The sequence below is a fragment of the Lathamus discolor genome, chromosome 3, assembly GCF_037157495.1.
Source record: "Lathamus discolor isolate bLatDis1 chromosome 3, bLatDis1.hap1, whole genome shotgun sequence".
Classification (NCBI taxonomy): domain Eukaryota; kingdom Metazoa; phylum Chordata; class Aves; order Psittaciformes; family Psittacidae; genus Lathamus; species Lathamus discolor.
Genome location: NC_088886.1, coordinates 50,308,149 through 50,326,467, shown reverse-complemented (window position 1 = coordinate 50,326,467; position 18,319 = coordinate 50,308,149). Strand labels below are relative to the sequence as shown.

At 50.9% G+C, this 18,319-nt stretch overlaps 1 protein-coding gene across 2 annotated transcripts in view; it reads right to left on the bottom strand.

Annotated features, from left to right (window-relative positions):
- The window catches only part of EPHB1 (EPH receptor B1), a 68,747-nt gene extending 51,565 nt beyond the window's left edge, over positions 1-17,182 (bottom strand). For both annotated transcript variants that reach the window (XM_065675159.1, XM_065675160.1), the window contains exon 1: positions 16,945-17,182. In XM_065675159.1, coding sequence (XP_065531231.1) covers positions 16,945-17,002 — 58 coding nt within the window. In that variant the 5' untranslated portion in view covers positions 17,003-17,182. The remainder of the gene's footprint in view (positions 1-16,944) is intronic.
- Positions 17,183-18,319: the final 1,137 nt, after the last annotated feature.

The window sequence follows — 18,319 nt, the reverse complement described above, 5'->3', positions numbered from 1 at the left end:
TTACAGGTAACCCAATGTTTTCCAAATATGGTGCTCATTTGCTCCTGTAAGTGATAAAAGTCAGTTGCTGATATCATACTTTTTATAATTGCAAACAGGCCACAGATATACAAAATCCACACACAGATCATAGTCCATGCCTAAGTATTTACAGATGGGAGCAGATGTGTTTGGGAACTCAAAATCAAGCAGCAACAAGGGCCGAGAGAGCACTTTAATGAATGCTCTGGCCCACCATGACAGAACCAGCAGTCTCAAGAGCCATCCCTACTATCACCACCCAGGAACACATGCCAAAGCAGATGAAGACTGAAGGTCGGGTCAGGTGCCTGAGGACACTCTATCCCTTGTCACACAGTCAGGTGGCTTCAGCATCAGATGGGCACAGCACCTTGCGTCCTGGACCTCTTGGGTAGAGACCTGCTGGCTTGAACAACCATCTCACCAGCCAAGCAAGTGAGGAGGATCCAGTCCCCCAACCCACCACAATTCCCAGGGGGAGCACAGCACCTTAAGGGATGGCAAGGGTAAGCCAAACATGGGGTAGTGATGTCAGCAACCTTGTGTTTCTGCTACTTTTCTGTAGCTCAGTACTTGGTCATCAGCCATGTATAGTATTGGCTGCACATGTGTGCTCCAGGCAGGTTGAATGGAAGTAAATGAGCTCACTCAATGAGAAGGATATTCTTCCAGGAGCTCTTCCCTTGGGAAGAGATAGCTTGATCTTCATCATGCTATATATGAGAAGACAAGGAACCCCCCTAAAAGGAAATAAAATAAGAGCAGCATTTAAGATTTCACAGACAAGGACCATTGAAGCCTAATGAGTTCAGTGAAACTGGGATTTCCCTTGGAAAGGATAGCCTTTAAATACAGAATTAGTCAACTAAGGCAGAGCAACCATAAGCATCAATAGCATCCACGATTACACATGCTAGGATAAATGAAAAAGAAGCGTAGTCTTCATGTGTGGATACACAGGACATTCACCTGTGGAATTGCCTGAGGATCTCCTCAGCAGCATTCTCACATGTCTTACAGCTGCACCATGCTTGGCTATGAAGCCAGTCTTCAAGGCCTGCTCCAGCACTGCCTCTGTGCTGGTGCTGCATGAGATTTTGCTGAACTACTGCACCAGACCTCTCCGTGCAGCTCTGCTTTCCTGCTGGATTTATTTTGCCTTACTGTGGGATAGCACTGCCTATGAGGAAAGCTCTAAAACCCAAAACATTTATCCTGCATTTCCTTTCTTTAGAGATTCAGGATGAGTCACAGTCTTGAACCACGTTCTCCAGAAAAGCTTCGCGCTCGCTACAAGAACATGCATTTCACAGAGCCCTAAATCTAAAATGCCAGCCATAAAGAGCCCTCAAGACGAGAGATGCACCTGGCATCGTCCAGCTCCTATTTACTAGATCCCATTTTAAAATATCAAAGGGATTCTGCATGAGCTATGAACATGACAGACTGCTCAGATGGCGAGCAAGCACCATCGGGGGACTGAAGCTTAGCGAACGGCATCCCTTCGCCCATGCGCATCTCCTCCCAACGCAGCCAGGGGCTTGGTGTTTCAGACACCAAAATCTGGGAGAAAAGCCTCCCTTTTCACCCTGACAAACACCCTGGCTGCCAATAGCCAAAGCCAGACTGCTTCATCGAGCCAGAAAACAATTTCCTCCCCTTCCCAACCAAAATTAGAGGCTTGCAAAGAAAAATCCCACTCTGGACAAGCCAGTGTGAAGCAAGCATGCAATGAGCTTGCTGGCACAGCCCGGCATAGAATAACGGCAGCCAGATTGATCCTGTATTTTTTAATGCAGCATCCGACACGTACTAAAGCCTTGAGGGAGGCCAGTCAATTATTTTTCAGGTGTAAATAATAACCAAACAATAGCAACAGTACTGCTGACACGAGGATACATCCTGAACATCGTGCCCTGGGAGCCTCAGAGGGTGGAGAGGAGGGAAGGCAGGTCTGGAAACATGCAGGGATGCTCTGGCTGCCACTGGAGATGTGGAACTCAGCTCTGGCCTCAGCGTAGCACAGGCATCGAGGGGAGGAGGTAGAAATATTGAACCTCAAATGGAAGAAGCTGCAAAAGCTTGTTGGGAAGCGGCTCCCGCGCCACCTCCCTCCCAGCACCGGCCGCCGCGCCGAGCATCAGCTCTACAGTTTTTGCACCATATGGAGTCATCTCACGAGTGCAAATGAGGCAAAGAGCATGAGAGGCAAAGTGAAATAAATCTGTGCCGCCACGGGGGCTGCCGGCAGCACGGGAAAGCCTCTGGTGGGACACAAACGGGAGTGGAGGAGGCTCCGCTGCATCCCCCCTTGCTAGAGAGCCAGCCCCATCACCTGCCCAGTCCTCCCCACCATAAAGCTACACACATGGGAAAGCGAGGAAGAGGGGATGTAGCAAAGCCAACAGGTCCATCACAAAGGGCACAGCACCCTGTGAGCAGACCCCAATAGGTGCTTTTGCTCTGGCCCCATAACCAAATGCTGCTTCCCAAAATGTCCTGCAAACCCATCCCTTGGCTTTACAGCTTTGCCTGGAACTCACCTTTTTTCTGTCTTTTTATTTTTCTCCACTCTGATTTAGGCTAAACAGCCAATGGCCAGGATCTGTAACTATCCTCCATCCTCTCCCCAGAAATTTTACTATCAATCTTAGCTATCTTTAGGTACATACGCACATGATAGCTGGTCCATTGAGTAAACAAAATGTGTTTGCCAAGGTGTCTAAACACCTATCCACACAAGGTGCCACACCAGCTCTGACAGGACAGTGGAGCTGTGTTAACTCCTTGCCTAAAACTACTGACAGCTACAATGAACTACAGTCGCCCCTTTAGAAGGTATTCTTCATTAATGGGGTGCACTGCAGGGGCTGCAGGACCCCTCTTCATAAGCTGTTGGTGCATCACCTGAACTGTGCCAGGAGCAGTGGGCAAACTGCTGCCTGCCTCTCCTGCTCCTGGCAGCACCAGCACCAGGCCCTATGTCCCCCAGGTTTCTCCCCACCAGGATCTGTATTCTGTGAGAAGAGGGGAAGAAAGGAACACTGCTGTAAGTCAGCCTCAGATCACAAGGCTTTGCTTAGGACTCTGCATACGCCAAGCTTTTCCTGCAAGCTGCAGCTGACTGAGCCGCTGTGTGTCCACAGCTCTCACCAGCCCTGGGAGGCAAGGAAGGAGGAAGAGAAGGATGCTGGCAGGAGGCACTGCTTGGCTGCTGGCCTGCCCAGCGTCCCCTGCCTCCAGTGCCTGCATGGGTGCAAGCTGGGAGAAGGCTCTAGCATGAGGACAGCCATCTGTGTGCCGGGAGTGGTGCCAAGGCAAGGTTGGGGGATTGTTTTCCCTACACACACCCCAGGATGGTCTCCTTCCCAAGTGCACAGGTAAAGATGACTTAACATACGGGTGACACCTCACCAAAACACTTCAGCATGGGGTTGCAAGGAGGTAAGCAAGGAGAAGTCCACTTCAGCCACCTCCAGCAGCCTGCCAGTCACTGGCCAGATCCCAGGGAGGTACCTAAGATCCACTGTGAGCAAGGGATGGTCCCAGCATGACCGGCACAGCTCCATTTCACGCAACATCAGCTCTGCTCATTTTTAAAGTGGCACCCTTGATGATAAAGTTCCCCCTAAGCTCATCTCCATATCAACCTCTTCTCCTGATGACGCTGACCCATCCTCCCTGATTGTAGTTTCCTTACTGAAATAAATCACTTTAAGTGCACGTTGTGCTCTGGGTCTCATTACTGTTCATCATCTTCTGCACAACGGAGCTGTCACATCTTCACAAACTCTGTCACCTGGGTGACACAGAAGCAATTTGGGATGGCAGGCAGGTGGGGAGAAAGCACTCACAGCTCAGCAGGGCACCAGAAGCTTCCTATCCCTCTTCCCCGCAGCTTTCAGATGGTGGGCTCACGCTTTCCAGCCCCTCACATACCCCTCGTGGCACAAAAACTCAGGAGAACAAAAGCACAAAGGTGCAACAAGAGTGCAAGATGGGATCATTGAAAGCAAGTACCCAGAAGAGAGAAGGATGTCAGGAGCAATGGCAGATGCACATTGATGGCCAAAAGCATCTTCCTTCAGTGAGGTATATACCTGCAGGGAAACTTCCTCCAGAGGAGGTGGCAGAAACTCTTTCCTCCCCAGATTTAAATCAGAAACACCTAAAGAAAGGAAGGAGGAAGAGCTGAGCACAGGGGCAGCAAGATGGTCACCAAACCTTCTCTGTCGTGGATCCTAGGCAGCACCACATTCAACTCCTCACCACAGATGAGTGCTTCCAACTCTACCAGGTTACTCCAGATTAATATAGAACAGAAGATCACAGTCTCACTGCACATAGTACATTAAAAGCTCTGTGCCAAAACCTGTGAGGACAGATCAGACAGAGGCAATGCAAAGGCGTTGTTTGCCTGTCACATCACTTTTGAAAGCCAAACACTCAGAAGGCAAAAAAGGGAGCAATTAAGGCTGCTGCTGATCTTGTAGTGCCCACAAAGACGAGCCTGTGGGTTTTTTAATTGAGGAGTGTAAGTGCTACCAGTTTCCAGATGGCCAGCAGCCCCAGAAGGGGCTGGAACCTGCTTGGTATCAAAGGCCAACCTCGCTGGCAAGGAAGGAGCAGCTCATCCATTGCCATGCAGCTGACACCTGCATCCCTGCACATCATCATGGCTCCCTAGGAAAAGGAGCTGTTTCCCAATGCAGTTTTTAAGGGAGCACAAAGGTTGGATTTCCCAAGTACACAACACCTACATACACCCCTGAGCATGGCCATGGAAAAGATGTGCTGCTCTCGTGCCTTCCATAAGCACAACACTCATGCTTGTCTCAATCTCTCCACCTCCACCATCCCATCACAACCTCATCAGAAAACACCCCTCACTGCCCCAGTGCCCACAGCAAGATGAGGATACCCCCAGAGACGCAGGAGGAGAAGATGCCAGAGATGCATGTGCACCAGGACATCTATCACTGCTAGGAAGGACACCCCAAGTGACTCCACGGGCTTTGCTCTTCTCTCCCACTATCCCACCCCAAAACCCCAACCAGCCCACTGCAGCCCAGCCTAAGAGACCCCGTGTCCCCCCCTCTTTGCCCAGGGCACTTGCACACATGTTCGCACACGCCAGCACAGAGCAGGAGGGGAAGCCGTGTTGCAGAAATAACACAGGCACACAAACAAAAGAGCACAAGCCATTAATCTGGGTGAACCAAAGGAAATGAAATCATTATGTCTGCAGCTACAACATCCCGAAGAACAAATTTCCTGCCTGGATAATAAATGGATTCTTTTGTTTCACGTTGGCCCCAACCACGTGAGTATCTTGGCCTATTCCTCATCCAAAACATCTTGCTGTATAAATACCCAGACGGGCTCGAGTTTCAGCTGCTAAAAATATGTTTTAATTACAATAATATATAATAACAAAAAAACCCTAAAAGCACTAGACCTACAAGCTCCCCTTGCCTCCTAAACCACCTCTGAAGGCTTTCCAGCATGCAGGCAGGCAAACAAAAGGTCCAAAAGTTGCCAATTACAGCTGAACAGCATAAATGCAATCTTTAAAACTAAGACCAAGGCGCACGAGAGGCAGCCCTGGGTTAATGCTCAGAACAGGTAGCCCCTACCAGAAAGCGAAGAGATGGTTCATGAGCATTTGAAGCACTGATGCCCCAAAAGTACCTTGTAGGTACCTCCCAGCAGCAGGACAGGCACAGATAGCTGCTCCTGACCTCCAAAACCTCAGGGCTGTGCAGGTTTTCTTCTGAGCCAGGTTTTCTGCTGGTGCCTCACTAGGGCTTGGGATTTATTAGCTAGATAGATGGGGAAACACAAGTCCTGGCCTCTCCTGGCCTGGCAAGGGTATGTGTCAGCTCTAGGAAAGGCTCTGGGGGTCTTGAGGGAACGCAGACTTCTAAGAGAGTTGTGTCAATTATGGGTTTCAACCAATACTTCAACTGCAACTCCACCAGATCACTCTGTTAGAAACATTTTTGAATCTATGTATTTTGCTTCTGACTTCAGCTTTTTTTCACTCGCCTTCCCAGTTTTACAAACACATAGCAAATGCTGCATCAAGTTTCAAAACAAGACATGGTTTTGAATCCAAACATCAAGCGCCTTGGTGCAAAAAGTCTGAATTGTTTGGGTGTTAAAGAGATTGATACTTCCATGAATGGAAACAAGCTTCAAAATCCCCCCAACCTAGCAGGCAGCTGAAGGCAGAAGATTCAGCCAAGGCCACGACACTCAACCATAGCTCTTACGGTCTCTGGATTGTACTTGCTCTCCATCACCCCACATATCCCAGCATTCCAAGGCAAAACACTCTTCAAAGACAAGCAGAGGAAACCCCGTTTTAAAAGCTGGCTTGGTGCATCGCACCAGCAAAACTTCATTTTCCTTTGTGGGTCATCTTTAATGTCAATTACATTATGGACACTGGGAGAAGTGTCCAAGCATAGCTGCTGCCTCATTCCAATCGCTTATCACCACTGTTTCTTCAAGGAAGGGGAGGAAAAAAAAAAAGAAAGTCCTTGGAAACTAAATATTTACACACCCACGTACGCTAATCCCAACGGATCCAAGGGTGGGAAGCCTATTTAAAAAGCCATCCTTAATTACTTTCCCATTTGAAAGGGAATAATCTGGTGATTAGCTAGAATGCTTTACATTAGTAATCACATATTTTTGAAGAGGAATAATCTTCTGGTGTGTGCACAGACAGTATAGGGACCCAACAAGCAGGGCCATGAGCTGGAAGCACAGTGGGTTATTAGTGCAATACACAGATTTATCAAGAGCATCCTTTGGTCCCTTTTTGCTGATGTATTAGCAAAACTAACTCTCTCATCAGAAGTCAAGTGGTTTCTGCTGGAAAAAGGCTAAATAATCCAGACCAGGGGATGTACGCAAGGATTTCCAAGGTCCCCCTGCCACTGCAAAGCAAATAGCAACAGTTTGCTAATTGGCAACAGCCACTGCGCTGCTCAAGGAAAGGGCTGAAGCCTTCAGGATAGGTGAAAGTTTGATTATAAGACATGCATGGCGGATCATTTAGAGAAATAAAACCGTATTCGCTTTGCCACAGCCAGCTATTAAAAGTGGAGAATGTTATTTCAGGTAATAAAGAGCAAGACCTGAGGACCAGCCTGGGAATTCAAATTTACAGCCTGTATCAAATTCATACGCTGTAAAACTTCACCTAGTTTATAAGTTTCTCACCAACTTCATAAAACATGTTTTATTATTATTGTTTTCTGACTCTCCTGCCTTAATAAAATTCCTCTCCCAGCCCGTGTGGGTGTCGCATTATAAACATTTGCACTTTGATTCATTCAAGACTGAAGAAAGCTTTCGAGGTAACCTATTAGGAATACTTTAAATGTTTCAAAGACATCCCAGTTTCCCCTGAACGCTGCAGAGCTTTAAAGCAATAAATAAAAACGTGCCTTGCCACAAGCCACCTCCAAAACTCTGCTGGGCGGCTGCTGACTCAAGAGATCACATTTGGGAACGACCGAGTTGCACACCAGCCCGGCAGGGTCCATGCCTGGCATGGGATGAGAAAACGCAGGGGTTATCAGGGCACAGGGGAAGGCAATCACCCACCAATCAACCCCCAAGCCCCCTTAGCAGGGAGCCCTGGGGTGCTGCTCAGTGGGTCCCACTGGTTGAAGGCAACGCTTCCTCACAGTTAGGAGCCAGATTGTGCAAAAGCAAGGGTTTCCCTATCCCCAGTCAGCCCCAGCGCTGGCACACAAAGGCAGAGCGGGAGGGTGCTCTAAGCAGCATCCTTCTCAAAGAAGCCCATTTTCTCCAGCCTCAGCCAAAGCCCGTTGAAGTTAATGAGCGTCTTTTTATAGCTTTCAGCAGGCTTTCGAGCAAGCCTTTCAGTGCAGGGGACTCCAGCATGTGCGCAGTGGTGCCAGCCATTGCAGTAATAACCCACGCACAGTGCAAGGAGGGATAATAAAAGCTGATTTTTATAAAGATACTGAACACAATTAGCTCTCAGCCTCACAGCTCCCACCAGCCTCCTTCAACCTCCTCCCCTCTGCAAGGTCAGCTTCAGCACCCATTGGAGGGGCATCACCAGGTGATGGAAGAGTTTGGGAAGGTCCTGCCTAAGCTGGGTCCAAATTAAAGGCATCAGTGCCTTTAATGCCTGCACAGCTGAGGCTTCTCTCCATTTCAATGAGGAAGAGTGAGGCTGCCTGGTGCGGCGCACGTGGCTCAAGGAACCACACCATCCCTCCCTGGAAAATATGGCATAGAGGTGATCCTCCTATATTTTATTAATCCAGAAATTACCCCTTTACAGCTTTGTACATGGTCACAATGGCACCATTATATAGGACCTCACAGTGCCTCTGGCAATAGCCTGATGGGCTCAAGCAATTTAGACCCTCACCAGTAACTCCATCTCAAAGACCATGCATCTCCAGGAAGTCCACCCACTTGCATGAAGCTTCTGGAAAGCTTCAGCTAAACCCTACGGGCTGAGACATGCAGCATCTCAGGCTCACTTGCAGCCAGGTTCTGCTTCTAATTGCCAGCACTCGATAAAGGATGCAAAGACCCAACATCACTGCTTAAAAATCATTACAGCAGTAGTCATAGGAACATATTTGTTTCATATGAAAAGCAGAGCTGATGCATCACAGCGTGCTCTGAGAGAATCTTGCTCCAGCTCTGTCCCTGTGCGTCCATCTCATTCCTTGGGCATCTGGAAATTTCAAGGGACTCCAGCAACAGGCACTGTGGCTACTTCCATCCCTGTGACAAGCGCTGCAGCTACTAAAACCCTTGCAACAAGCACCATGACTACTCAAACCCCAGCAACAGGCCCTGTGGGTACTCAGACCAGAAAAGTGCAGTGGTGATGGAATCAGAACTGGCTCCAGCGCACAACAACCCAACACCACACACCGTCTTTCCTGCCTTAATAGACAGTTATGACAGATGGAGCCCAAAGTCATGGACTAAATTAACTCAATGGACTTTTACAGGGATGGCCCATAGACTAAGGGAATGATATCTCTGTGTGTATATCTCAAATGCCTGGAAAGGTGATGGTCTGTCCCTATGCGTCAATCTCCTTCCTTGGGCATTTAGAAATATGAAAGTGTTGGGTGAAAAACAATAAAATAAAGGTGCCCAGCCACCTACCAAAGCCAGCACCCAGCTATTTCTTTGAGCTGCCCCAGCTCAAAGATAGACATGAGTCTATCCCCCTCCCAGCTCCCCCCAGCCAGAGGACAGGGGGCTGCCCAACAGGACTGGAGCAGATCCCCCGCAGGCAGCCCTGTTCTCCTGCCTCCCAAGGGCAGTGCTTCCTTTTCAACTCTTCTGCTGGGTTCCTGGTTTTCCTGGGGAAGATGTAATTCACACCCCTTCGCCTCTTCCATGGTGATTTAATGTCTTTTGAGCAAAAAGCAATTATCCTCATATCAACAGGACCCTGGCGAGGATGATAATGAGTCAGCTCAGACCCTGCGGCTAAGGAAGCAGCTGAAGCGAGTGGAGGCCTCTGGTAATCAAAGGCACAACCCTGGCCTCCAATGGCATAAAGAATAAAAGAAAAGAAAATTTAAAGCCTCCACACAACTTCTGTTGTTGCCGTTCCGTCTCCATCCCTCCAGCCATGGAATAGGTTATAGCATCAGGAGAAAGGGGACCAGCACCAGCCCTGGGTCCCTTCCACTTTGCCTTGTAGATGCATTTTGGGTGCTGCTTCCCAGCTCACCCACAGCACCCCACAACAGGGAGCTGGCACAGGGGGGGTTGGCCTCATGCTCAAAAGCCAATACCACACACCTGTTTTCCCAGGTTTCGGAGCTCAAGGAGGACCCCCCTATTTGGAGTTAAGCCCAGAATGAAGAAGACCTGCCGTGCCCCAGGACTGGCATGCAGGGCCAGGCAAAAACGGGTGTCCCCATATTCTGCCCTGCAAATGGAAAGAAAATAGGAAAAGGAATGCAAAGACATGTACCTGCAACAGGTCTTGGGCTTTGCAGGACTTCAGAGGCTCCCCAGGAGAAGGCAGAGCCATGAGGAGAGCATCCAGTGATGCCAAACACCAGGGCAGTGTGCTGAGCTGCTCTTCCCATCAAAAACATATATAGCCAAGCAAAGACAGCAAAATCCAGCCACATTCAAAGCAATCCAAGGAAGATGCTAGTTAGGTTTAAATAATCCAGAACTTGGTGCGCTGTTGCTGCTGGGTTGCAGCATACACAGTACCAGTGCATCAGAGAGACAGGCAGGATGCAAGAGGGACTTTTTGGGGAAAACATCATGGAACAATCCTTTAACATCATGACAAAGCTGCTATGTGGGATGGGAGAAAAGAGCCTAAGAGCTAAAAGGATAGCCACAGCCTCTCACCTATTCTCAGCCTCCACTTTTACTCCTTGCATAACAAATCAACACTTCATCAGCTTTGAACAACAGTAACACCCACCGGATGCCTCCCCAGATATTAAATGTGTTCCTTACTACACAACAAGTGCATACCTGAGGGTTTATTAATAACACCTTATCGCTTGGTGTGGCTATTTCCCAATTAAAATAAATAAATAAATAAATACTGTAACCCCCTATCCCCCCCAAAACCCCACCAAAATAAACTTAACAGGTTGATATTGGAAGAAGCGAGGCCGAAGGAAAGTCATCTTCCTTGGCCAGGGCTCAGCGCAGGGCCCCTTCCCCTTTGAACTGTTGCCTCTGATTTTTCACCACAGGGCTCCCAGCAGGAACTTATTAAAGCCAGACCAAAGCACGTATGCTTTAATAGTAATTAGGTCACCCTGGGTTGTGGGCTTAGCAGGCAAAACTATAATTATTTAGAAACATCAAGTTTAAATGCCAAAGAGCCTTAATGCAGCTGAGCTAATTAACTAATTTCAACTAAGTCACTGATTAGCTTAAAAAAGAAAAAAAAAGAAAAATCAATGATCATAGACAACAACATTTTCTTTTAACAGGTTGTTTTCTTGCAGCAATTCTCAATTGCACAAAAGGAGACCAACAACCCCCGCTAACCAAATATTATTGTAATTAAATATTCAACAGAAAGCCTCTTCAATTATTCAGAAGACTGATAACACTTGTTTATAATTGGGGTGGTGGAAGAGGTTTCCAGAAGCAGGGATTCTGCACATTATCAGGCTCTGCTTACAGATGCAAACCCACATGGGCAGATGGGTCGTGGCATCAGTACACAGTGCCGGCTCCGGCACAGCTCCAGCCACCACTCCCATCCCTCCTGCAGAAACTAAACTCGGGAGAAGGATGCTTTCCAGCCTCGACATAAGAAAATGGACCATATGGTCCACATGCTTTCTGGATTTTTGTCATTAGACCAGAAATTTAAGGGACTAATGGCCAGTTTCCAGGTTTCACACCATTTTCCAATGGTAGCGTTATTCCCTCAACAGAGAACCAGGAGGAAAAGCAGACCCCTGTGTATCATTATAACTCACTAAGCAGCATTACCATAGGAAATTACAAATTAGCTTTTCAGCAAAGGATATGGGGATATTTAGATTAGCTATAGAGGAACTACAGAACCTTTCAGTCCATTTATCAAAGCTCTTGTAGCTCCAACTTCCAGAGAAATGAAACAACAATAAATATTAAGCAGGGAAAGTTAATCTCTGCCGAATGCACTTAAATAATTCAAAAGTTATGAGAAATTAATAAATAAAGCAGACCCTTCAGCTCCTACAAACACACATCACATTTTTCTCACCATTTCTCATGATGTGACTTTGTGGAAAATGGATGGTGACGCAAAGAAGAAAACCCAAACCAAACCACAAATACCAGCTATGCCTGGGAGCAACCACATTTACAGTGCAAGAGGGAGCCGTGTCTGCCACTTATCTGGAAAGCAATAGTGCTGATTTGGGCAAGAGTTTGCTCTCACTGTCCCCAAAACAAGGGCTGTGTTGCCTCTACCCACTACTGGATGGTGTCCACATCAGCCCTGTGCCTGCTCCCTCTCCTGCACACTCTGAAGCAGCCTCTCAAGCTGCTCGCCTTTGGAAAGACTGGTTTTAGCCCCTAAAAGCAGGACTGTCCAATAACCAGCCTGGTATCCTGCGGCCAGCCAAGGTCTCAGTTCTCTCCTGATGCTGCTCTGGTATCACTCTATCCCCTTCTCCTCCCACACCAACCTCCCCCAAGAGGGAAAAATGGGAGGGATGCTGGAGGCCCAGCCAGCAGAAGCATGCTGTGTTCACAGGTGGACCATGATGCATCCGAAAGTCTTCTGGATTCATGTTCATTTGCCATCCCCACCACTCAGCATCCCTTTGCAGGGTGCTCTCGGTCACCAGCAGACTCAAAGTCCCACCATTTGGGCCGTCCACATCACTCCCATCACCCCAGCTCTGTAGACCTCCACGAGCAACAGGCACTCTGGCTTCGTAACATCACAACTGAGGCTGTGCCTTTCCAAATTGCTACCCAGCAAATACCCAAGCTTAACATTTGCCTTGTGCAAGTATTCAAGCATGCAACGCTTGATAGCTCAAATGTTTGCAGAAAGAGAACAAGGTCAAATTGAAATGCACTTTCAAATTCTAATGAATATTTGGGGAAAACATTCCCTCCCCCAACCCCAACTCTTTACTCAGCCTCTCTGTGCTGTTAAATGACTGCTTACACCGACTGTGTCTCTTCAGACAGAACGGAGCACTGCAGCACCTTTTGGGCTGTATCACAGAAGTCTGGGTATCCTGCATGAAGCGATTTCCACACCAGAGTACGATGAGCTTGTACCCACAGCTGGGAGAGGTATTAAAAGCCTCCTTGAGCTGTCTGGGTCTCCACTGGAGTGGTGCAGTACACACCACAGGCATTACAAGAGCAGCGCTCTGGGAGCCTCAGCCTTGCTCCAAGCACGTCTTCCATCAGCCTCAGAGAATCAGCTAGGTTGGAAAAGATCATCAAGTCCAACCTCTACCCCAGGACTGCCGAGTAAGTCCACCATTAAACTATGTCACTAAGGGCCTCATCTACATCCCACAGCAATCCTGCTGCACTAGGGATCAAGACCTTGCTAACCTGATCAGCATTGAGTTTCCCATTGCCCAAGGAACTATTTTCCCCCTTTCACCAACTCTGAGTATTTCTTTCACTTACAGAACCCATTTCTGCTAGAAACATCTATTATTTAGCACCGTGGTCTGGCTCCAGAGCCAAACACATTCAGGTTACTTCATCAGCATCAATATTTTCTTCCGATTCTTACAGCCAGCAGATTTTTACTCTGTCCTCTTGTGTTAGGAGCTGCATCTGGGGTAGGGATGAGGCCACCTTACAAACCTTCCCTGGCAGCTCATGCCACAGTAGACAGGGCCACTAAACACGCTGGAGCACAGGACAGCAACCCTGTGTCCATACGGAGACAGTAAGCAGAAAGAGCAGAAAAACACATACATTTATCACAAACCCCACCTTTTCATTGACTGGAGATACCAGCAATTAGTAAAACCAAAAAAATACCAGCAACACAGGTATCTGCAGTCTCAGGCCAGTTTTCCATGACCAGACAAAATGCTTTCCCTTCAGGCTAACAAGATCTGAGCTCATTCATCATGCCAAGGATAAAGTTTTTCCCCTTAGGGTTTTGGGTTTTTTTTTCTTTCCCAAATAGTTTGTGCGAAAAAGTAAGAGTAAAGGAATGGCTAGATATCAGCACTTGCAAATTCCCATGCAGGATAATAGCACTTGCAAATCTCTCCTGAAGACTTGTTCCTAGCTTCTCCTTGAAAACTGCTGTGCTCCCGGTGAAGCAGCTGGGCCAAAGGTGGAAGCCCACATGGTGACAGCGGTGATGGGAAGGGTGGTGCGGCAGCCACCGGCTCTCAGCTTGCTCAGTGCAGGCACCACTCCGGCGCCTGACGGAAGCAGAGGAAGCCCAAAGGATGCCTGCAACAGATGTGTGGATCCCGAGCCAAAACGGGAGGAGAGAGGGCGCCTGGGATGGGCGGCACGCAAGGAGCAGGAGCCAGGGACAACACGCTCTATGCAAACTCTCCATCCCCGGTCCTCCCCCAAGCTGTGATTCCGAAGGCGAGGCAGGTAAGCAAGCAGATAAGCACAGAAAGCAAAACTAAGCCGGATCTGCCAGCCCTGAGTGAGGCTTTTCACCTCCCTCCCCCTGCTTTGCTTATCGCGATGCCGCAAGCAGCAATACAGGAGATGGAGAGAAAAACCTGTCCTTTAAAAGAGCTGGCATGAGGCAGGGAGATGATGGATAGGTGAGCAGGTAGGCAGATTAAATAGCCTGCATGGAGAAACTGCACCAAAGCGGACATCAGCCCCAACTGACACACCAGCACCTCAAACTCCAACAGCTCCTGTATTAAAAAGCACAGCGATGGCCCATTACCATCCTCTCTATGTGCTAAATGTGACTATATTTGGTTCAGCTAACACAAGAGAGAGCACGCGAGCGGCGCCTGAGTGATTGCAGGGTGTGGGAGAGATGGAGTATTTCTTCCTGTCATCTTCTCATGTCCCTCTTCCTCTTCACAAGCCACAAAAAGAATTTAAAACTACTATGAAGATCCAGGTGTCCAGCAGGAAACAGCCAGCCGAGCCCCAGGATTTGGTAAAAATCAAGTAACTGTAAGAAAACTCAGATAAGCGACTCCACTATCTCCAGGTTCACGTGCCGCAGGCAATGAGTTAGCAAGGTTTTATGGAGCATAAAGAGATGTTCGCAGGCAGCCCTGACCCTGGCTTCATCCTCCTCCTATTCCAACCGGGTCCAGACCCTCAAACATCTCTCTCCCTACCCCGCCACCATCCCAGAGAAAAGACTTTTTGTTCCGATGGCTCATCTGGGATGCAGGGAGCCACGGCACAGCCGTGCTCCAGCCGTGGCTTTGACTTGCTGTCGGAGAGGGCTGCCGGCGAAACCGGTCTCATGGCTGTTCCAGGGGAAAAGCCAGACCCCAAGGTAGGTTAGGCTCTGGGAGATGCTTCAGCTTGGGTAGCAAAACCCACGTTTCAATCAAGCAAATGCAACCTCTGCACCAGGAGGATCCATAAGATTTAAATAAGCTCCATAAAAAGGTGTTTTCATTATACGACCACGCCAGGAGGCTGTCACCTTAAGCCCAAATCAGATTCGATTGCTTTGCCTCAGGAATTTCTCATCCAAAATTTCTCCTTAAATCTGAGATCTCTCCCAGGATACTACTTTACTATCCAAGCCATTTCCTCAGCTGAGTAGAAATGACACTGCTCTTCAACAGGTTCAGTCCCAGGCAGGGATGCTGGTTCTGCCAGCCCAGCACACGCTCCCAGGGGTGGCTTGGGGAAGCTGGGGAAGACCCTGCATGACAGACAGACAGACACATCACCCAAGAGAGTGCTCTCAGACAGGGACCAAGCCGAGGTCCCCCAGCCAGCCGCGATGTCAGCAGTACCTCAAGCAGCTGACGCTGCAAACACCAGCTAGTGAAGTGCTGCTAACAGGTCTGGCATCTTCACGTGCGGCTTTGCGACCAAGCAAGCATGCACCCATTTGCATCACGCTTAAGCAACGCATCAGCATTTCCACCTCGAGTTATTTCTATACAGAGATGCAACGAGGGAGGAAGCCTGAGAAAGAAGAAAAGCAAACGCCTGGCTCAGCCAAAAGCTGGCAGAAAGTAGATGCTGCAGCAAATGGGCCTGGCTGCCACAACCAGGCAGGCACGCTTGCGAGCAGAGGGCAACCATGGCCAACACTCCCACCCCACTGGAGACCATCACAGCAGCGTTCCAGCTCCTGAACTGGCTCTGTGTTGCCCAGAGCTGAGCTGCCACTCTCTAGCCAGCTCTATCAGTTGCCAGTTCAGCTGTAACCATGCTCATAATAGCTATATCACCCCAAAGAGGGGACAAGCCCCACACAGGCCAGCATCTTGGCTAGCCCACAAGACCCCATGCATCATCTTTCTGTAGCCACATGCTTCGTGTTGCCACAAGCAGGGGACCACACAATGTTCCCCACTCACAGATACTGCTGAAGCACCAGGCAGCCCCTGCCATGGCCTTTTCGCTCGTGTTGTACCAGGAGAAAAGGAGGCAGTGGCAAAATAAAGCAAAGCAATAACCCAAGAAATACTTCCAAAGCCACATCAGCCAGAGAGCAGCGATCCACCGCCAACGCCAGCCTGGGGCGACCTGGCTGTCCTGCCAGGCCCAGCACCCAGAAGCTGGGTCTCAACCGTGGGCACCATCCCAGCGCACAGAGTCCCGCGACCGGGCAGGTCATGGGGAAAAAAGACTTCAGCCAGACAGCACGGACCTCGCTGAAGGGATGCCCATGCATCTGCCCACCAATGGGACAAGCATCTCCTGGACCAGTCCATCCCAAGGAAAGGAGACCCCTTGCCCACATCTCAGGTGCACCCATCCTCCTTTGACACAAAGCTCTCACGGGTGCTGGAGGCACGGGAGGAGGAAGACAGCCAGAGGCATCCCAGTGCACAGCCACAGCCCCCTGGAGGTGTTCCCCACCGCGACCCCAGGCAGCGCTCTGCCGGGGACGGCATCCGGAGCAGCCGCCGGTCCCACGCAGATCCGGACGGGTTTTCCACAGCGTCCCCCAAGCGCTGGAAACCCCCCAGCCCCTTCCCGCAGCCACCCACGGCCGCGGGCGAGCCCCGCGCTGCCAGCACCGGCTCCCCCCGGCTGCGGGAGAGCGGCTGCCAGGACCGGCCGGTGCCAAGCGGAGCCCCGCGCCCCTCGAAACGAACAGGGACCGCGCCGGGAGCCAGCCCCGTGCCGGTTTGCCGGCCCCGGCACACAGCGCGACGGGCGAGCCGGCTCCCCGCGGCGCTGGTACCCGCGGCTCAGCATCACCCCCGGACTCCTTTCGCACTCCCGGTCCCGGTCGCGCCTCACCTTCCACGGCGGCCGCGGCAGCGGCCAGGCAGAGCAGCACCACCAGATCCGCAGCCATCGCCTCCCCGGGCTCCTCGCGTCTCTGCTCCGCAGGCGTCAGCCGCTACCGGCGGGCGGCCGTGAGCGGGCATGGGGGTGCGTCCGCGGGCCGGGCCAGGGTAGGTCGGGTCTGGCCGGGACGGGGCCGGAACCGCGCCGCCTCCCCGCGCCGCCCGGGTCACATCGCCGCCGCGAGTGCAGCAGCGGCCACGCCGCCGCCGGCCCCCGCCGCCGCCCGGCCCCGCCCCTCGCCGCCGCCCCGCCAATCCCCGCGGCGCTCCCCGCCTTCCCCCCGCCCCTGCCACCACCCCGCCAATCCCCGCGGAGCGCCCCGCCTCCGCCCTCCGCGAGCTGCTGTCCGAAGGGGGACGGCGCCCCCTGGCGGCTCGCCGCCGCCGCCGCCCCCCCCATCATTCCTGCTCGGGGGACCCCACTTCCCCAGCCCACGGCGGGGCGGACCCAGAGCCCTCACCCCGGGGAGGGGAAGGGTGGGCCCGGTCCCTCCCTTTTGTCGCCGCAGGAAGCCGGAGCAAACAGGCAGCGCCACGCCGAGCCGGGCCCCCTGGCCGCCCGAAACACGGCTGCTCCCGTGTGAGGGTCAGTACGCTCCAGCCACATAAAAGTCAACTCCGCCTCTTGCCTCCCTCCGGCATCCTCACTGCTTGCAGGACGTTGCCCCAGGGCCCAAGGTGCGATGGCACGCAGGAGCAGCAGGCTGCCCTCCCTCCATGCCCAACACCAGGGTCCCCAGGGTATAGCATCCCTGTCTCTGACAACAGAAGGTGCTTGTCCCCGGGGCCACGTCCTTGTGCGCATGATCCTTTGGCAGCATGGGGTGTCACCACTGCACAGATGGGAGCTGAAATGAGCCCTCCAGAAGGGAATTCACCCTGTCCCCACCACCCCACGCACTGCAACAAGGCAGCTCTGGGTCATAGAATCAGATCGGTTTGGGTTGGAAGGGACCTTCAAAGCTCATCTAATCCAAACCCCCTGAAATGAGCGGGGACATCTTTAACTAGATCAGGTTGCTCAGAACCACATCCAGCCTGGTCTTGAATGGCTCCAGGGATGTGCATCCACCACCTCTCGGGGCAACCTGTGCAGTATTTACCACCCTCAATGTAAAGAACTTTTTCTTCACATCCAGCCTGAGTCTTCTCTCTTTTAGTTTAAAACCATCATCCTTCATCCTATCACAACAGGTCCTGCAAAAATGTCTCTTCCCATCTTTCCTATAGGCCCCTTTTAAGAACTGAAGCAATAAGGTGTCCATGGAGTCTTCTCCAGGCTGAACAATCCCAACTCTCATCTGTCCCCCATAGGAGAGATGCTC